We start from the raw sequence: 18268 nt of genomic DNA on the forward strand, positions 1-18268 counted from the left end.
GTTGTTAGTCTTATCATATTTATCTTACCGACATCGCGACAATTAACAAGATAGCTAGATAATTACCGCGAAAATTAAGTGGTTAACACATAACAAATTCGCAAACGACTGACAAAAGATCAGATCGCAGATTTGCATATTTCCGTTCGAAAATTAATGTTTTATGGCTTAAACCGTCACTAACGGTTTAAGAAAAATACATAAAACATTAATTTTTAACTTAAATATAAAACGATCAGCGATCTTATTTTTGTCTGCAGTCTTATATCACTGGTTTCCATGGATCTTCGCAAAAATTGGCTCGTTCCATGACAAAAATTAATAAGTTGCCAAAACGTTCAATCTGTGAGAGTGCAGCTTTAACAGGCTATCTTACGGCAGTTATATGCCACCTTATGATATACTTTGGCATACACTCCGGTCGGTTAAAGTCAACATTTCGTTTTCATTAAAAATAACCATACTTTGAAAAAGCTTTGTCTGTAAATCTTCAAGCATAATATGTCTGCAAGAGTAAACAACATATTTGAAACTTCGTTAAATAACTTATAAACGAAAGAGAGTCAAAAAGAGTAAAACAGCATTGTAAACAAACGTTTCATTCATAAGCCATGCTAATTTGTTTAAAAACAAATATACAATGGTAAGTGTCTAATATTCATCAACAATGTGTCTGGAGTTGATTCTGTGCGAGTCCAATGCTCTACTTCTTTTTAATTCAGAGCGAAACAACAACAAGTAAACCTATGTTTACCTCAAATTCCCGTACTTTTCAGCGTATAGCAAACCTAAAGACCGGCTGTGCTATCTTATGTCTGAAGTACACCAAGAGATGATCCGGTTTAAGATAGTAATATTTGATAGACCTGGGGAGATATCACAAGGTGAACAAGGTCATTCAAGTTTTTATCAGCAGAGAGCAATCCCCGCAGCTGCTGTATCACTATGCATAGGCACAGAAAGGCTTGCATACATGTAGAGGTGTATTTTTACTCGGGTGAATAGCATATTTTAGAAGCGAAGATAAGATTACTCTCGCATTTCAAAGAACTTTTAACAGTGGAGTAACTGACAAAAAGGAACAGCAGATGTACATGTGTATGCAAATGTAGTTATTTTATCACTCCTTTATACCATCAAGTGAAATGGCGGAATATACGGCGCCGTGTGGGGAAAGCTACATCCATTTGGAGCGTACTATACGCGACGACGGAATTAAGACTGTAGGGGCGTGTCTGGCGAAAAACGCGGCGGAACTCGGGGAAGGGGAGGCGCTTGTTTTTGTTACACCAGGTATATGAAAGTCTATAAGAAGCAATTACAATTATTAAAGGAAGGTTTCATAACGCTGTATTTACGTTTGCATATACGTGTGTCCTGTGAGTTATACACCATACAGGTAGCGTAGTGTGTACGTGTGCATAGTTTGTACGTGTAAGTGTTGACTGTGAGTTATACACCATACAGGTAGCGCAATGTGTACGTGTGCGTCTTATCTGTGAGTTGTACACCATACAGGTAGCGTAGTGTGTACGTGTACTTCTTGACTGTGAGTTGTTCACCATACAGGTAGCGTAGTGTGTACGTGTGCATAGTTTGTATGTGTAGGTGTTGACTGTGAATTATACACCATGCAGGTAGCGTAGTGTGTACGTGTGCATAGATTGTACGTGTAGGTGTTGACTGTGAGTTATACAGCATACAGGTAGCGCAATGTGTACGTGTACTTCTTGACTGTGAGTTGTACACCATGCAGGTAGCGTAGTGTGTACGTGTGCATAGTTTGTACGTGTAGGTGTTGACTGTGAGTTATACACCATGCAGGTAGCGTAGTGTGTACGTGTGCATAGATTGTACGTGTAGGTGTTGACTGTGAGTTATACACCATGCAGGTAGCGTAGTGTGTACGTGTGCATAGTATGTACGTGTAGGTGTTGACTGTGAGTTATACACCATGCAGGTAGCGTAGTGTGTACGTGTGCATAGATTGTACGTGTAGGTGTTGACTGTGAGTTATACACCATGCAGGTAGCGTAGTGTGTACGTGTGCATAGATTGTACGTGTAGGTGTTGACTGTGAGTTATACACCATGCAGGTAGCGTAGTGTGTACGTGTACATAGTTTGTACGTGTAGGTGTTGACTGTGAGTTATACACCATACAGGTAGCGTAGTGTGTACGTGTGCATAGTTTGTACGTGTAAGTGTTGACTGTGAGTTATACACCATACAGGTAGCGCAATGTGTACGTGTGCGTCTGATCTGTGAGTTGTACACCATACAGGTAGCGTAGTGTGTACGTGTACGTCTTGACTGTGAGTTGTTCACCATACAGGTAGCGTAATGTGTACGTGTGCATAGTTTGTATGTGTAGGTGTTGACTGTGAGTTATACACCATGCAGGTAGCGTAGTGTGTACGTGTGCATAGATTGTACGTGTAGGTGTTGGCTGTGAGTTATACACCATGCAGGTAGCGTAGTGTGTACGTGTACATAGTTTGTACGTGTAGGTGTTGACTGTGAGTTTTACACCATACAGGTAGCGTAGTGTGTACGTGTGCATAGTTTGTACGTGTAAGTGTTGACTGTGAGTTATACACCATACAGGTAGCGCAATGTGTACGTGTGCGTCTTATCTGTGAGTTGTACACCATACAGGTAGCGTAGTGTGTACGTGTACGTCTTGACTGTGAGTTGTTCACCATACAGGTAGCGTAGTGTGTACGTGTGCATAGTTTGTATGTGTAGGTGTTGACTGTGAGTTGTACACCATACAGGTAGCGTAGTGTGTACGTGTACATAGTTTGTACGTGTAGGTGTTGACTGTGAGTTGTTCACCATACAGGTAGCGTAGTGTGTACGTGTACATAGTTTGTACGTGTAGGTGTTGACTGTGAGTTGTACACCATACAGGTAGCGTAGTGTGTACGTGTACATAGTTTGTATGTGTAGGTGTTGACTGTGAGTTGTTCACCATACAGGTAGCGTAGTGTGTACGTGTGCATAGTTTGTACGTGTAGGTGTTGACTGTGAGTTGTACACCATACAGGTAGCGTAGTGTGTACGTGTACATAGTTTGTACGTGTAGGTGTTGACTGTGAGTTGTACACCATACAGGTAGCGTAGTGTGTACGTGTACATAGTTTGTACGTGTAGGTGTTGACTGTGAGTTGTACACCATACAGGTAGCGTAGTGTGTACGTGTGCATAGTTTGTACGTGTAAGTGTTGACTGTGAGTTATACACCATACAGGTAGCGCAATGTGTACATGTGCGTCTTATCTGTGAGTTGTACACCATACAGGTAGCGTAGTGTGTACGTGTACGTCTTGACTGTGAGTTGTTCACCATACAGGTAGCGTAGTGTGTACGTGTACGTCTTGACTGTGAGTTGTTCACCATACAGGCAGCGTAGTGTGTACGTGTAAGTCTTGACTGTGAGTTGTACACCATACAGGTAGCGTAGTGTGTACGTGTACGTCTTGACTGTGAGTTGTTCATCATACAGGTAGCGTAGTGTGTACATGTGCATAGTTTGTATGTGTAGGTGTTGACTGTGAATTATACACCATGCAGGTAGCGTAGTGTATACGTGTACATAGTTTGTACGTGTAGGTGTTGAGTGTGAGTTATACACCATGCAGGTAGCGTAGTGTGTACGTGTACATAGTTTGTACGTGTAGGTGTTGACTGTGAGTTATACACCATGCAGGTAGCGTAGTGTGTACGTGTACATAGTTTGTACGTGTAGGTGTTGACTGTGAGTTATACACCATGCAGGTAGCGTAGTGTGTACGTGAACATAGTTTGTACGTGTAGGTGTTGACTGTGAGTTATACACCATGCAGGTAGCGTAGTGTGTACGTGTGCATAGATTGTACGTGTAAGTGTTGACTGTGAGTTATACACCATGCAGGTAGCGTAGTGTGTACGTGTACGTCTTATCTGTGAGTTATACACCATGCAGGTAGCGTAGTGTATACGTGTGCATAGATTGTACGTGTAGGTGTTGACTGTGAGTAATACACCATGCAGGTAGCGTAGTGTGTACGTGTGAATAGTTTGTACGTGTAGGTGTTGACTGTGAGTTATACACCATGCAGGTAGCGTAGTGTGTACGTGTGAATAGTTTGTACGTGTAGGTGTTGACTGTAAGTTATACACCATGCAGGTAGCGTAGTGTGTACGTGTGCATAGATTGTACGTGTAGGTGTTGACTGTGAGTTATACACCATGCAGGTAGCGTAGTGTGTACGTGTGCATAGATTGAACGTGTAGGTGTTGACTGTGAGTTATACACCATGCAGGTAGCGTAGTGTGTACGTGTACGTCTTATCTGTGAGTTGTACACCATACAGGTAGCATAGTGTATACGTGTGAATAGTTTGTACGTGTAGGTGTTGACTGTGAGTTATACACCATGCAGGTAGCGTACTGTGTACGTGTGCATAGATTGTACGTGTAGGTGTTGACTGTGAGTTATACACCATGCAGGTAGCGTAGTGTGTACGTGTGCATAGATTGTACGTGTAGGTGTTGACTGTGAGTTATACACCATACAGGTAGCGTAGTGTGTACGTGTACGTCTTATCTGTGAGTTATACACCATGCAGGTAGCATAGTGTATACGTGTGAATAGTTTGTACGTGTAGGTGTTGACTGTGAGTTATACACAAAGCAGGTAGCGTAGTGTGTACGTGTACGTCTTATCTGTGAGTTGTACACAATACAGATAGCGTAGTGTGTACGTGTACGTCTTGACTGTGAGTTGTTCACCATACTGGTACACCATACGCGTAGTGTGTATGTGTAAATAGTGTGTACGTGTACGTATTGACTGTGAGTTGTACACCACACAGATAGCGTAGTGTGTACGTGTACGTCTTGACTGTGAGTTGTACACCATACAAGTAGCGTAGTGTGTACGTGTACATAGTGTGTACGTGTACGTCTTGACTGTGAGTTGTACACCATACAGGTATTGAAGAATTTACGTGTGAATAGTGTGTTTATGTACGTCCTGACTTTGAGTTGTACACCATACAGGTAGCGTATTGCGTACGTGGGCATGGTCTGTACGTGTACGTCTTCAATGTGAGTTGTGCACCATACAGGTAGCGTAGTGTGTACGTGTGCCTAGTGTGTACGTGTACGTCTTGACTGTGAGTTGTACACCATGCAGGTAGCGTATTGCGTACGTGGGCATGGTCTGTACGTGTACGTCTTCAATGTGAGTTGTGCACCATACAGGTAGCGTAGTGTGTACGTGTGCATAGTGTGTACGTGTACGTCTTGACTGTGAGGTGCCCACCATACAGGTAGCGTAGTGTGTACGTGTGCATAGTGTGTTCAAGTACGTCTTGACCGTGAGTTGTACACCATACAGGTAGCGAAGTGTGTAAGTATGCATGGTCTGTACGTGCACGTCTTGACTGTGAGTTGTGTACCATACAGGTAGCGAAGTGTACGTGTACGTCTTGACTGTGAGTTGTACACCATACAGGTAGCAAAGTGTGTATGTGTGCATAGTGTGTTCGTGTACGTCATGACTGTGAGTTGTACACCATACAGGTAGCGAAGTGTGTACGTATGCATGGTCTTTACGTGCACGTCTTGACTGTGAGTTGTGTACCAAACAGGTAGCGTAGTGTGTACATGTATTCTTTGATTGTGAGTTGTACACCATACAGGTAGCAAAGTGTGTATATGTGCATGGTGTGTACGTGTACGTCTTGACTGTGAATTGTACACCATACAGGTAACGTAGTGTGTACGTGTACGTCTTGACTGTGAGTTGTACACTAACAGGTAGCGTAGTGTGTACGTGTACGTCTTGACTGTGAGTTGTATAACATACAGGTAGCGAAGTGTGTACGTGTGCATGGTGTGTACATGTACGTCTTGACTGTGAGTTGTACACCATACTGGAAGCGAAGTGTGTATATGTGCATGGTGTGTACGTGTACGTCTTGACTGTGAGTTGTACACGACACAGGTAGCGTAGTGTGTACGTGTCAATAGTGTGTACGTGTACGTATTGACTTTGAGTTATACATCACACAGGTAGCGAAGTGTTTACGTGTGCATAGTATGTACGTGTATGTCTTGACTGTGAGTTGTGTACCATATAGGTAGCGAAGTGTGTACGTGTCCATAGTGTGTACGTGTACGCATTGACTGTGAGTTATACATCATACAGTTAGCGTAGTGTGTACGCGTAAGTCTTGACTATGAGTTTTACACCATATTGGAAGCGAAGTGTGTATGTGTGCATAGTGTGTTCATGTACGTCTTGATTGTGAGTTGTACACCATACAGGTAGCGAGGTGTGTACGTGTGCATAGTTTGTTCTTGTACGTCTTGACTGTGAGTTGTGCACCATTCAGGTAGCGAGGTGTGTACGTGTTCATCGTTTGTTCTTGTACGTTTTGACTGTGAGTTGTGCACCATTCAGGTAGCGTAATGTGTACGTGTGCATGGTGTGTATGTGTACGTCTTGACTGTGAGTTGTACACCATACAGGTATCGTAGTGTGTACGTGTCCATAGTGTTTACGTGTGCATAGTATGTACGTGTACGTCTTGACTGTGAGTTATACATCATACAGGTAGCGAAGTGTGTACGCGTAAGTCTTGACTGTGAGTTGTACACCATACAGGTAGCGAAGTGTGTATGGGTGCATGTAGTGTACGCGTACGTCTTGAATGTGTGTTGTACACCACACAGGTAGCGAAGTGTGTACGCGTAGGTATTGACTGTGAGTTGTGCACCATACAGGTAGCGTAGTGTGTACGTGTGCATAGTGTGTTCATGTACGTCTTGACTGTGAGTTGTACACCATACAGGTAGCGTAGTGTGTACGTGTTCATTGTGTGTACGTTTTCCTCTTAACCGTGAGTTGTACACCATACACAGGTAGCGTAGTGTGTACTTGTGCATGGTGTGTACGTGTACGTCTTGACTGTGAGTTGTACACCATACAGGTAGCGTAGTGTGTACGTGTGCATGGTGGTCACGTGTACGTCTTGACTCTGAGTTGTACACCATACAGGTAGCGTAGTGTGTACGTGTGCATGGTGTGCACGTGTACGTCTTGACTCTGAGTTGTACACCATACAGGTAGCGTAGTGTGTATGTGTGGTTGGTGTGTACGTATACGTTTTGACTCTGAGTTTTACATTATACAGGTAGCGTAGTTTGTATGTGTGCATAGTTTGTACGTGTACGTCTTGACTGTGAGTTGTTCACCATACAGGAAGCGAAGTGTGTATGTGTGCGTATTGACTGTGAATTGTACACCACACAGGTAGCGAAGTGTGTACGTGTGCATGGTTTGTACGTGTACGTCTTAACTGTGAGTTGTTCACCATACAGGAAGCGAACAGTGTCCGTGTGCATAGTGTGTATATGTACAGTCGAAACTCGTTGGCTCTATATATCATGGCTCGATATCCTCGTTGGCTCGAACCAAATTAAAAGGACCAATTTTATTTACTCTTTTTTTATATAATTTTCGATCGGATAGCTTGATATCTTGAGGGTCGATATTTCTCCACGCTCGAAGTCGTTTTCGCGGTTCCAAACAAGAATTTCACACTTTGATTTGTTTGCTTGGGTCGATGTCATTTTCGCGGGTTCATTTAAGAATCTCACACACACCTTGATTTGTTTGATTGGCTTCATTAAGCACAAGGCGCTAATCGATTAAAATTGCTTGACTGATATTATAATTATTATCGAATTTAAATGGTTAAACAGTTTGAATAAACATGCCATCACTTTAAGTTCTGTCTCTTATTGTTATCCATCCCTAAATGACTATGCATTTTGAAATAACTTTTAAGCTATTTTGTGTTACCCACTGTTTACAATTGCATAAATGTATTTTTATTATAAATAAAAAAAATAAAATGATGTTTTTTAATAATCGAATAAGTCATATTACGAAATTAAGGGTGCCTAAATATGCCCAATAAATACTCTTCCTTCTCTTGCGGAGAAAGCGTAGCCAATAACAAACGAGGTAAATAAGACTTTATGTAACAAATGAAAAATAACATTCTGTAAGCAATCCCGCTTGGCTCAATATTCTCGAGGCTCGAAGTACTTTGGCCGGTCCCTAGAATATTGAGTTATCGAGTTTCGACTGTACGTCTTGACTGTGAGGTATACATCATACAGGTAGCGAAGTGTGTATGTGTACGTCTTGACTGTGAATTGTACACCACACAGGTAGCGAAATGTGTACCTGTGCATAGTATGTACGTTTACGTATTGACTGTGAGTTATACAACTCACATGTAGTGAAGTGTGTACGTGTGCATAGAGTGTACGTATACGTCTTGACTGTGAGTTGAAAACCACACCGGTAGCGTAGTGTCTACGTGTGCATAGTTTGTACGTGTACGTCTTGACTGAGTTGTACACCATACAGGTAGCGAAGTGTGTACGTGTGCATCGTTTGTACTTGTACGTCTTGACTGTGAGTTGTACACCATACAGGTAGCGTAGTGTGTACGTGTGCATCGTTTGTACTTGTACGTCTTGACTGTGAGTTGTACGCCATACAGGTAGCGTAGTGTGTACGTGTGCATCGTTTGTACTTGTACGTCTTGACTGTGAGTTGTACGCCATACAAATATCGAAGTGTGTACGTGTGCATCGTTTGTACGTGTACGTCTTGACTGTGAGTTGTACATCATACAGTTAGCGGAGGTTGTACGTGTGCATAGTTTGTACGTGTACGTCTTGACTGTGAGTTGAAAACCACACCGGTAGCGTAGTGTGTACGTGTGCATAGTTTGTACGTGTACGTCTTGACTGTGAATTGTACACCACACAGGTAGCGAAGTGTTTACTTGTTTGTAATATGTACGTGTACGTCTTGACTGTGAGTTGTACACCATACAGATATCGAAGTGTGTACGTGTGCATCGTTTGTATTTGTACGTCTTGGCTGTGAGTTGTACACCATACAGATATCGAAGTGTGTACGTGTGCATCGTTTGTACGTGTACGTCTTGACTGTGAGTTGTACGCCATACAGATATCGAAGTGTGTACGTGTGCATCGTTTGTATTTGTACGTCTTGACTGTGAGTTGTACATCATACAGATATCGAAGTATGTACGTGTGCATAGTTTGTACGTGTACGTCTTGACTGTGAGCTATATACCATATAGGTAACGTAGTGTGTAAGTGTGCATGGTGTGTACGTGTATGGCTTGACTGTGAGTTGTTCACTAACAGGTAGCGAAGTGTTTACTTGTTTGTAGTATGTACGTGTACGTCTTGACTGTGAGTTGTACACCATACAGGTAGCGTAGTGTGTACGTGTGCATAGTTTGTACGTGTACGTCTTGACTGTGAGTTGTACATCATACAGGTAGCGAAGTGTGTACGTGTGCATAGTTTGTACGTGTACGTCTTGACTGTGAGTTGTACACCATACAGGTAGCGTAGTGTGTACGTGTGCATAGTTTGTACGTGTACGTCTTGACTGTGAGTTGTACACCATACAGGTAGCGAAGTGTGTACGTGTGCATAGTTTGTACGTGTACGTCTTGACTGTGAGTTGTACACCATACAGATATCGAAGTGTGTACGTGTGCATCGTTTGTACGTGTACGTCTTGACTGTGAATTGTACACCATACAGGTAGCGAAGTGTGTACGTGTGCATAGTTTGTACGTGTACGTCTTGACTGTGAGTTGTACACCATACAGATATCGAAGTGTGTACGTGTGCATAGTTTGTACGTGTACGTCTTGACTGTGAGTTGTACACCATACAAGTAGCGAAGTGTGTACGTGTGCATAGTATGTACGTATACGTCTTGACTGTGAGTTGAAAACCACACCGGTAGCGAAGTGTGTACGTGTGCATAGTTTGTACGTGTACGTCTTGACTGTGAGTTGTACACCATACAAATATCGAAGTGTGTACGTGTGCATAGTATGTACGTTTACGTATTGACTGTGAGTTATACAACTCACATGTAGTGAAGTGTGTACATGTGCATAGTTTGTACGTGTACGTCTTGACTGTGAGTTATATACCATATAGGTAACGTAGTGTGTACGTGTGCATGGTGTGTACGTGTATGGCTTGACTGTGAGTTGTACACTAACAGGTAGCGAAGTGTTTACTTGTTTGTAGTATGTACGTGTACGTCTTGACTGTGAGTTGTACACCATACAGGTAGCGTAGTGTGTACGTGTGCATGGTGTGTACGTGTACGTCTTGACTGTGAGTTGTACACCATACAGGTAGCGAAGTGTGTACGTGTGCATAGTTTGTACGTGTACGTCTTGACTGTGAGTTGTACACCATACAGGTAGCGAAGTGTTTACTTGTACGTCTTGACTGTGAGTTGTACACCATACAGATATCGAAGTGTGTACGTGTGCATAGTTTGTACGTGTACGTCTTGACTGTGAGTTGTACACCATACAGATATCGAAGTGTGTACGTGTGCATCGTTTGTACGTGTACGTCTTGACTGTGAGTTGTACACCATACAGATATCGAAGTGTGTACGTGTGCATAGTTTGTACGCGTAAGTGTTGACTGTGAGTTATACACCATACAGGTAGCGTAGTGTGTACGTATGCATCGTTTGTACGTGTACGTCTTGACTGTGAGTTGTACACCATACAGATATCGAAGTGTGTACGTGTGCATCGTTTGTACGTGTACGTTTTGACTGTGAGTTGTACACCATACAGATATCGAAGTGTGTACGTGTGCATAGTTTGTACGCGTAAGTGTTGACTGTGAGTTGTACACCATACAGGTAGCGTAGTGTGTACGTGTGCATAGTTTGTACGTGTACGTCTTGACTGTGAGTTGTACACCATACAGATATCGAAGTGTGTACGTGTGCATCGTTTGAATTTGTACGTCTTCACTGTGAGTTCTACATCATACAAATATCGAAGTGTGTACGTGTGCATAGTTTGTACGTGTACGTCTTGACTGTGAGTTGTACATCATACAGATATCGAAGTGTGTACGTGTGCATCGTTTGTATTTGTACGTCTTGACTGTGAGTTGTACATCATACAGATATCGAAGTGTGTACGTGTGCATGGTGTGTACGTGTATGTCTTGACTCTGAGTTGTACACTAACAGGTAGCGAAGTGTTTACTTGTGTGTAGTATGTACGTGTACGTCTTGACTACGAGTTGTACACCATACAGGTAGCGAAGTGTGTACGTGTGCATAGTGTGTTCATGTACGTCTTGACTGTGAGTTGTACACCATACTGGTAATGTAGTGTGTACGTGTGCATGTTTGTACGTGTACATTGTTTGTTGTCTTTTTGTTATTGAAAGAGACTCGTTTATCGGAAATATTGATATAACAAACAGTATACATGGACGCAACGGGAATGGCCATTAGTTTATAAAATCACGAGTGTCAGCGAAGTTGATTATCACACGTATATCGAACACTAAATGTAAACTCTATTGAAACATTAAGGGGTGCATGGCAACACTTACAAGTTACAAGTTATGTTTGGTAATTAGCAATTTTTTGTCTAAAAGTCTTTGAAATAAGAAAGAATAATGCCTAATTGTTTTATTCATGAATTGTCACCAAAAACAAGACGAGCTGTATATGTCTTTGTATTTCCTTTTTACATGTTTGTTTGTTTTGTTTCCTGTTGTTGTTTTATCACACATGATGTATCTCCAATCTATTGGTATTAGGTTCCTTTATAAACGGCAATACTGCTTCTATTTTCATGTCTTATTATACTTTCTGCAATTTTCAAGGTTTATGTGTTAAATAATATATTTAACATTCTCACTTTCATATCAACCATCATGCACGCTGATTTGTGTGTAACTTGGTTGATGTTTTCCTTTTTTTTCTTTTGTTCTTTCCATTTTTGAGAAATTTCTGGAAAATCTGTCAATGATACAAAAATCATTTAAAACGTGTTATACATGAAACTATATATATTTTGATTGTTTATGTGTGTGTGTATTCTATATTTATGTTTATATTTGTGTAATGTGACGATGAGCTGTATATGCTTAAGTCAAAAATAATTTTTCTGTTCTGTTCTATTCTGGTAACCTATCTAATATTTAGCACAAAACACACGTATAAAATGATTTTGAACATAGTTATGTGTGTCATTAATAAAGGTATCAAGTAGGTAAAGCATTTGCAAGGAAATTACCTGATAAAGTCATAACCTGTTAAAGTCGTTTTCCCTTAACTAAGTAAGAAATGGACAGTTCTTTGTTTCATTTCGCGCACGTATACTTTATGTTCCACCAGACGTTACTGTCTAATTGACCATCCTCTACGTACACGACAGGTGCGCAATACGAGCGTAATGTGGTCACGTGGAGGCAACTGCACGAGAACTCGTTCAACGTCGCCAGAGCGCTTCTAAAACTCGGTAAGAACATCCAAAGTAAAACATGTGTTTCTTTCTGATTAATTCAGTTTGCATATATATAAACGTTAAATGTATATAATATGTTCTTAGATTGTTTGTTTCTCTACAGCTTTTTTGGATTATAAATGTCATAAAACCTTTTTACGCAGTTGACACATTCTTAAGTGTTATAATCCTTTCTTTTAACACAAATTTTCAGGCCTTAGAAAGGGCGAGTGCGTAGCGATCAATCTCCGTAGCTGCCCGGAGTGGGTGTACCTCACTTTCGGATGTATGGTGGCCGGGCTACGCCCTGCTTGTCTTTCATTCACATACACAGACGGAAGTGACGTCGTAGCAACCATGGAACGTCTCCAGACATGCGCACTGCTTGTGATGGATCCGGGGGAGAACGGAGAGAAATGGGGCGTCTTAGAACCGCTGTTGGACAGTCATAGCAACGATGCATCAGCTAAAAGTTCACGTATGCCCTATCTCAGATATTTACTCGGCCACGAGGTCAGTACAAACATCTTAAGTAACGTCAAGAAGTTAACTGATTTACTTTACACCGATTCGAGCGACATGACGTTACCGGAAATAAGCGAGGACGACATAGCGCTGTTACTGCAGACATCTGGAAGTACAGGCGTCCCAAAACTGGCGGCTCACACACACCGTTCAATTCTCACACCGCGTTACCTCCATCCAGAAACAATAATGTTCGACAGGTGGGTGGCTTAAATGAGAGTAGATATATGTTTATTCAAATGTGTAGTACATGTTCAGTTACGTGAGTATGCCAAGCCAGCTGCCAAGGGCAAGGGCTTGTCTGATACATTAAAAAAGGATCGTTGTCTTTTAAAATGATTAAAACATGACTATTTTTATAATACAGTTTAGACTTATTTGCGCTGACTTTGCTCGCATAAAACCATAAATAACTTTGCTTTGCGCTTATCACAACAATTAAAATAATATGCGAAATTAAACAATGTTTTTAAATGTTGAAACGTTTGTGCATTATTTGCTTTGTGCAATAAAACGCACCAATAGCTTTACAATATAGTAATATGAAATGTATAGCATAAGATATATAACACGCTACTTATGGGCCACTTACCATGTGTCGATAATGAGTGGACCACGGCATATACACATTTGCGGGCTGAGTGACCAGTACTTATAATGTCATTTTACCTTCACTGGTTTGTAATACTTGAGGAAGAAGTGCAAAATTTACAAATTGCTTTTAAAATTAACGCCTTCACTAGTTGGTCTGCACTATGGATGCACTGTCACGGGTACCGGACTTTATATGATCCCAACATCTCTGAAGGGAGATGAAATCTGCCAGATTTGAATCAATTTAATATTCAAATTAGATAACAGTCGAACCCCGTTGGCTCGAACTCCCAGGGTCCGGCGATAAAACCTCGAGCCTCGCAATATTCAAGCCATGCGGGAATGTTTACCTTCAGTATAAATAAATCGGTCTTAACACCAAGTTCGAGCAAACGAGGAATTCGAACCAAGCGAGCTCGAAGCAATGGGGTTCTGTATTTCTTAAATGTTTTGGGATACACTTACCGCACCCGACCATCAAACCAGGTTTTAGTTGACGAAGCTTATACCTGAGGCCCTAAGCCAATAACAATTAGGACAAATATTGAACAAAATGGTGAGAAATGACGATCTCAAATAACAGAACTTTTTTTTCTTCTTTTACTGCATGCTTTTGAATTTCAAGCCTAGTAGAGAATATTATGCAATCTGAGCATTCTTAATCTATGAGTATTAGTTTTAAATCCAAGAAGTGTATGCCTTTTGCAGGTCGCTGAGAGTCTACTGTGACCGGCCGTTCACCTGGGTCGGGGGTTTCCCCTTCCAGGTACTCACCGGACAAACCCGCGTCACCACTTCCGGTTTCGCCTCTTCAGGCGCGGACCTAATGGACGCCACCGTCCAGATCATCCAGCGTGAGCGGTGCACCCTCATGTACGTGCTCCCGCCGTTCCTGCACGAGATGATTCGCCGGAAGGTTAGTATGATTTTCAATTATTTCTTTCAAATGCGAAGCGCTGGCGATTATGTTAATATACATAGCTTAATAACTGATATAAATATCTTTAAATGCCTTTATTAGTTAAAATTATCAGTCTCTGTATATTATTTAGTTAGGGTACTGAAATTTGGCTCTTACCTTCCACACACCTATAAGTTTTAAAAGTTGCTTTTTACCAATGAATATTGCAGGACAAAATTCCCTCCGACTGGCCCCTGAGGTACATTCTCACTGGTGGTCAACCGATCACACGAGGTGCAGTGCAGTGTATCGGCCCGCTGTGTGACAGTGTCGTCTGCGCATACGGTGGGACGGAGTTCATAATTTGCGGCCTTGGGGTGGTCACAGATATAGAAAACTTCGTGGAGTTCTCTTGTGGTAAGGTCATCACTGGACCTGGGTTTGAATTTAAAATCGTCGATAAGGGCGGAAAAGTAGTTCCAATGAACGAGAGGGGAGAAATATTCATCCGCAGTCGGGTAATATTTAAGGAGTATTACAACGATCCTGAGAAAACGAAGGAAGTGTTCACAGATAACGGCTGGTACAAAACAGACGACTTAGGGCGGATGACGTCAGACGGCAACATCTTTGTTGAAGGCCGGAAGTCCAACATGATTATCAGCGGTGGGATGAACGTTGCCCCGGAGATCTTGGAGCGCGTTCTGAGGAACTGCCCGGGGGTCGGGGCAGCCGCGCTGGTTCCCGTCCCCGACCCGGTTTTCTACCAGGTTGTGTGCGCATGCGTCATTAAACAAGATGGAAGTGACTTAACAGAGGAGACCCTTAGAAGGTTTTGTGAGGACTACCACAATGACAGACCTGGTGTGTTCACTGTTTTACCGACGTTTTACATGTTTCTGGACGAGTTTCCTCTCTTGTTGTCCGGGAAGCTTTCACGGAAAGATCTTAATAAGTTAGCCCAGGAACGCGTTATGCCCGCGTTAAAATAGACGAGCTACGCGTGCCATTGTATCACAGGGATGTTTTAGAGAAAGGAAGGGTTTAGTGAAGGAAAAGTTTTAAGTAAAACAAAACAATTTGCTATTTCATTTTATTCTTGAAAAGTAATGGACTTGATTTTTTTTTTTAAAAATGGGCGACGTCAAACAATGTTCAAATTTACTTCTGATTATTTGAATGTAATTCCATGTTTTTGAAGAAGAGCGGTGCTTGTTTTACTCTTTTCATTGTAACCTTCAGTAAAGTAAATGTATTAACTTCATGTTTGTATTTCTTGCCTGAGCAACATGAGCTAAACAAGCACAATTACTGGAATAATTTCTCTTATCTGAATCGTGTAAATAGAAGTCATTGTAGGACCTCAATCTAGCTTCAATATCGCGCTAATCAGAACTGATTATTTGCACCGCCTTGCCATCTTTTGAATTGTTGTATGTTGAGACCAAGTGAATCAGGTAAAAAATCAATCAAAGCTATAATGTGACATTTGTACATTTTAGGGATCCGACGTACAAACAGACTGCGGCCAAATATAATTATGGATATTTCTTGTTAGACATGCGCGTAGCTAGGGCCAATTTGGGATTACGAAGATCGTTGACGGACAACGTATTGACCCCTTCACGCTCTTTCCTATAATACAAGGTCTAAAGATATATTCCAGACATCATATTTAAATACACAAATGAATACTTTAATATATTATACATTGTACCTGGTAAATACAAATGAAATACATCACAGTAAATAAATGAAACATACCAGCGGTGTAAAAGTATTGTTTTACAACAGTGCAAAAGATTAGTAGATATGAGTAAGAGTTTCCCAGATGTGACTCCAACGACTGTCAGAACAGCAATGCCCGAGAGATAGAACGGCCGGAATGTTACGGGTGATTACGTGCATAAATGTATTCTTATATTAACCAATTGAAAGTTGTTTGACAACTATAATACGCACACACTGTCCACTCTCACACATACTCCATAATAATGTACGCGCAATCTATACGCAAGCAGGCAATGATAAATGAACATGAACGGATGAATATTATACCCTGTTACGTACAGTCAACTACGCGCTTGTAAGAGTAGGGGTTGCCTTTGCCATGTATAGAATGTGACAGAACATAAACGTTGCACATACAATAAGTGCAGTATCTTGCTTATTAGTTCAACAGTCATCGTAAGTGCAATGACCGATTTAAAATATTACAAGGCTATTATAAGGCCTTCAAATTCCAGTATATTGTTGTATCATTTATATCGTTAAATAACATATTCTTTACCTTGCAAAGTATTATTAGTTAACTGTTATTAGCTGGGGGGTATGTGCTCTCGCATGGTATGAAACCACTGGGGGTGAATATCACATACACCACAGCTACTTACAGTGTAACGAATATATCTCACCGAGTACCTTTAATACTAAGATTAGATAAATATATAATGTATTTGTTATAAAAATATTCAGTGACGCTCAAATTTTGACCAGTCTCAAAATTATATTTTAAGAAATACAAAAGTTTATGTAATCAAGTTTATTTGGAATAAATGCAATGACAATGTAAATATAGCAAAAACATTGTTTGACAGCATATATATTTTCTCAGTAAGGTTACATTAAATCATAACTGTACAAGAAAGATGTATCACAGTCAATAATGTAATTATAAGAAAAACAACAACAGTTAACTGTTTTTAACACTTATGTTTTAACAATTTCTTGAAGGTACCTCCTCAGCACATTTGCAGATTTCCTGTTGCATCGAAGCGTCTCTTCTGAACTTAATTTTAACCTTTTTTGAGAGATTCGTCACTTGTTGTGCTTGCAAACCGTTTTAACTCGCCATTTTGTAACCATTGCTTATGTAAACAGTCGGTTACACACAGCAGATTGCTTGAATAAAATGGATATTCAATAACGTGCATGAATTAGCTCCCCTTTAGTGAAAAGATAAGCCGAGAGAGAAGTTACGATTTATTCGGCCGCCATTTTGTTATGTCTTTTGCGGAGTATGAACGTTACAGGGGTTGTATGAAACATACTGGAAATTACGGGGGGGGGGGGGGGGGGGGGGGGGGGGGGGGGGGGTATGGATTATACACGTCGTGCATGACCGCTCTTGGCCAATCGGATAGCGTCATTCATGTAGGAGGTGAGATATACCACAATAATATGTGGATTCCTGACATCAACGATTCCTATTAGTGTACATCGTATACCTTATCTGGTGACGTATACACGTATATACATGCAATAATCTGGACAAGAAGGCAGACGAACACTAGCACATAATTTAGAGGCTAACTTCACCATTGTTCTAGATAAGCCCCTTGTAGGTTACACACCACCATTGTCATTTCCTCTATAATTCAATGTGAAATGATTATTTTTAGACAACATTTAAAGGCATTTCGAGCGAATGCAGACTATGATAAACATATATATTCTTAAAGTACAAGCTTTAAATTACCTTTTAAGCCAATAAAAAAGGGGGGTCAAGTTATTCCTAAGAAAAATCTGTCCACTTGAAAAACAAACTCTCAAAATGGCACAGTCCGCCATGACAGTTCTTCCAAAATTACCTTTCAACTATAGAGCAGCAGTTTATGCTTAAATCTCTATTCTAAATAATAAATCAAGCAATAATAGATACTTAAGGTATAAAAGTTTCAGGAATAAGGATATTTTTTATTTACAGTGTATTGTGCATGTGAAAACATGTCTATCAGTCATGAAAACATTATTTTTTTATTGAGAATTTTCCACACAACGGAAGTACATATGACGCAATGGTGACGTCATACCTGTACATAGTGACCTCGTTCAGCCCCTATATA

General features: G+C 41.0%; 1 protein-coding gene across 1 annotated transcript; it reads left to right on the forward strand.

Annotated features, from left to right (window-relative positions):
• The first annotated feature begins 1145 nt into the window (after positions 1–1145).
• Positions 1146–15415, forward strand: LOC128202835 (medium-chain acyl-CoA ligase ACSF2, mitochondrial-like). The gene is made up of 5 exons (XM_052903989.1): positions 1146–1293; positions 12335–12418; positions 12618–13128; positions 14231–14438; positions 14654–15415. The coding sequence occupies exons 1-5, from the start codon at positions 1146–1148 to the stop codon at positions 15413–15415; spliced, it is 1713 nt and encodes a 570-aa protein (XP_052759949.1).
• Positions 15416–18268: the final 2853 nt, after the last annotated feature.

The sequence above is a fragment of the Mya arenaria genome, chromosome 9, assembly GCF_026914265.1.
Source record: "Mya arenaria isolate MELC-2E11 chromosome 9, ASM2691426v1".
Taxonomy (NCBI): Eukaryota; Metazoa; Mollusca; class Bivalvia; order Myida; family Myidae; genus Mya; species Mya arenaria.

Excerpts from the sequence above, each read along its gene's own strand:
- LOC128202835 (XM_052903989.1), top strand. The coding sequence starts at position 1,146 with ATGGCGGAATATACGGCGCCGTGTGGGGAAAGCTACATCCATTTGGAG. Across the intron at positions 1,294-12,334 it reads GCTTGTTTTTGTTACACCAG|GTGCGCAATACGAGCGTAAT; the intron begins GTATATGAAAGT and ends CGTACACGACAG. Across the intron at positions 14,439-14,653 it reads ACGAGATGATTCGCCGGAAG|GACAAAATTCCCTCCGACTG; the intron begins GTTAGTATGATT and ends TGAATATTGCAG.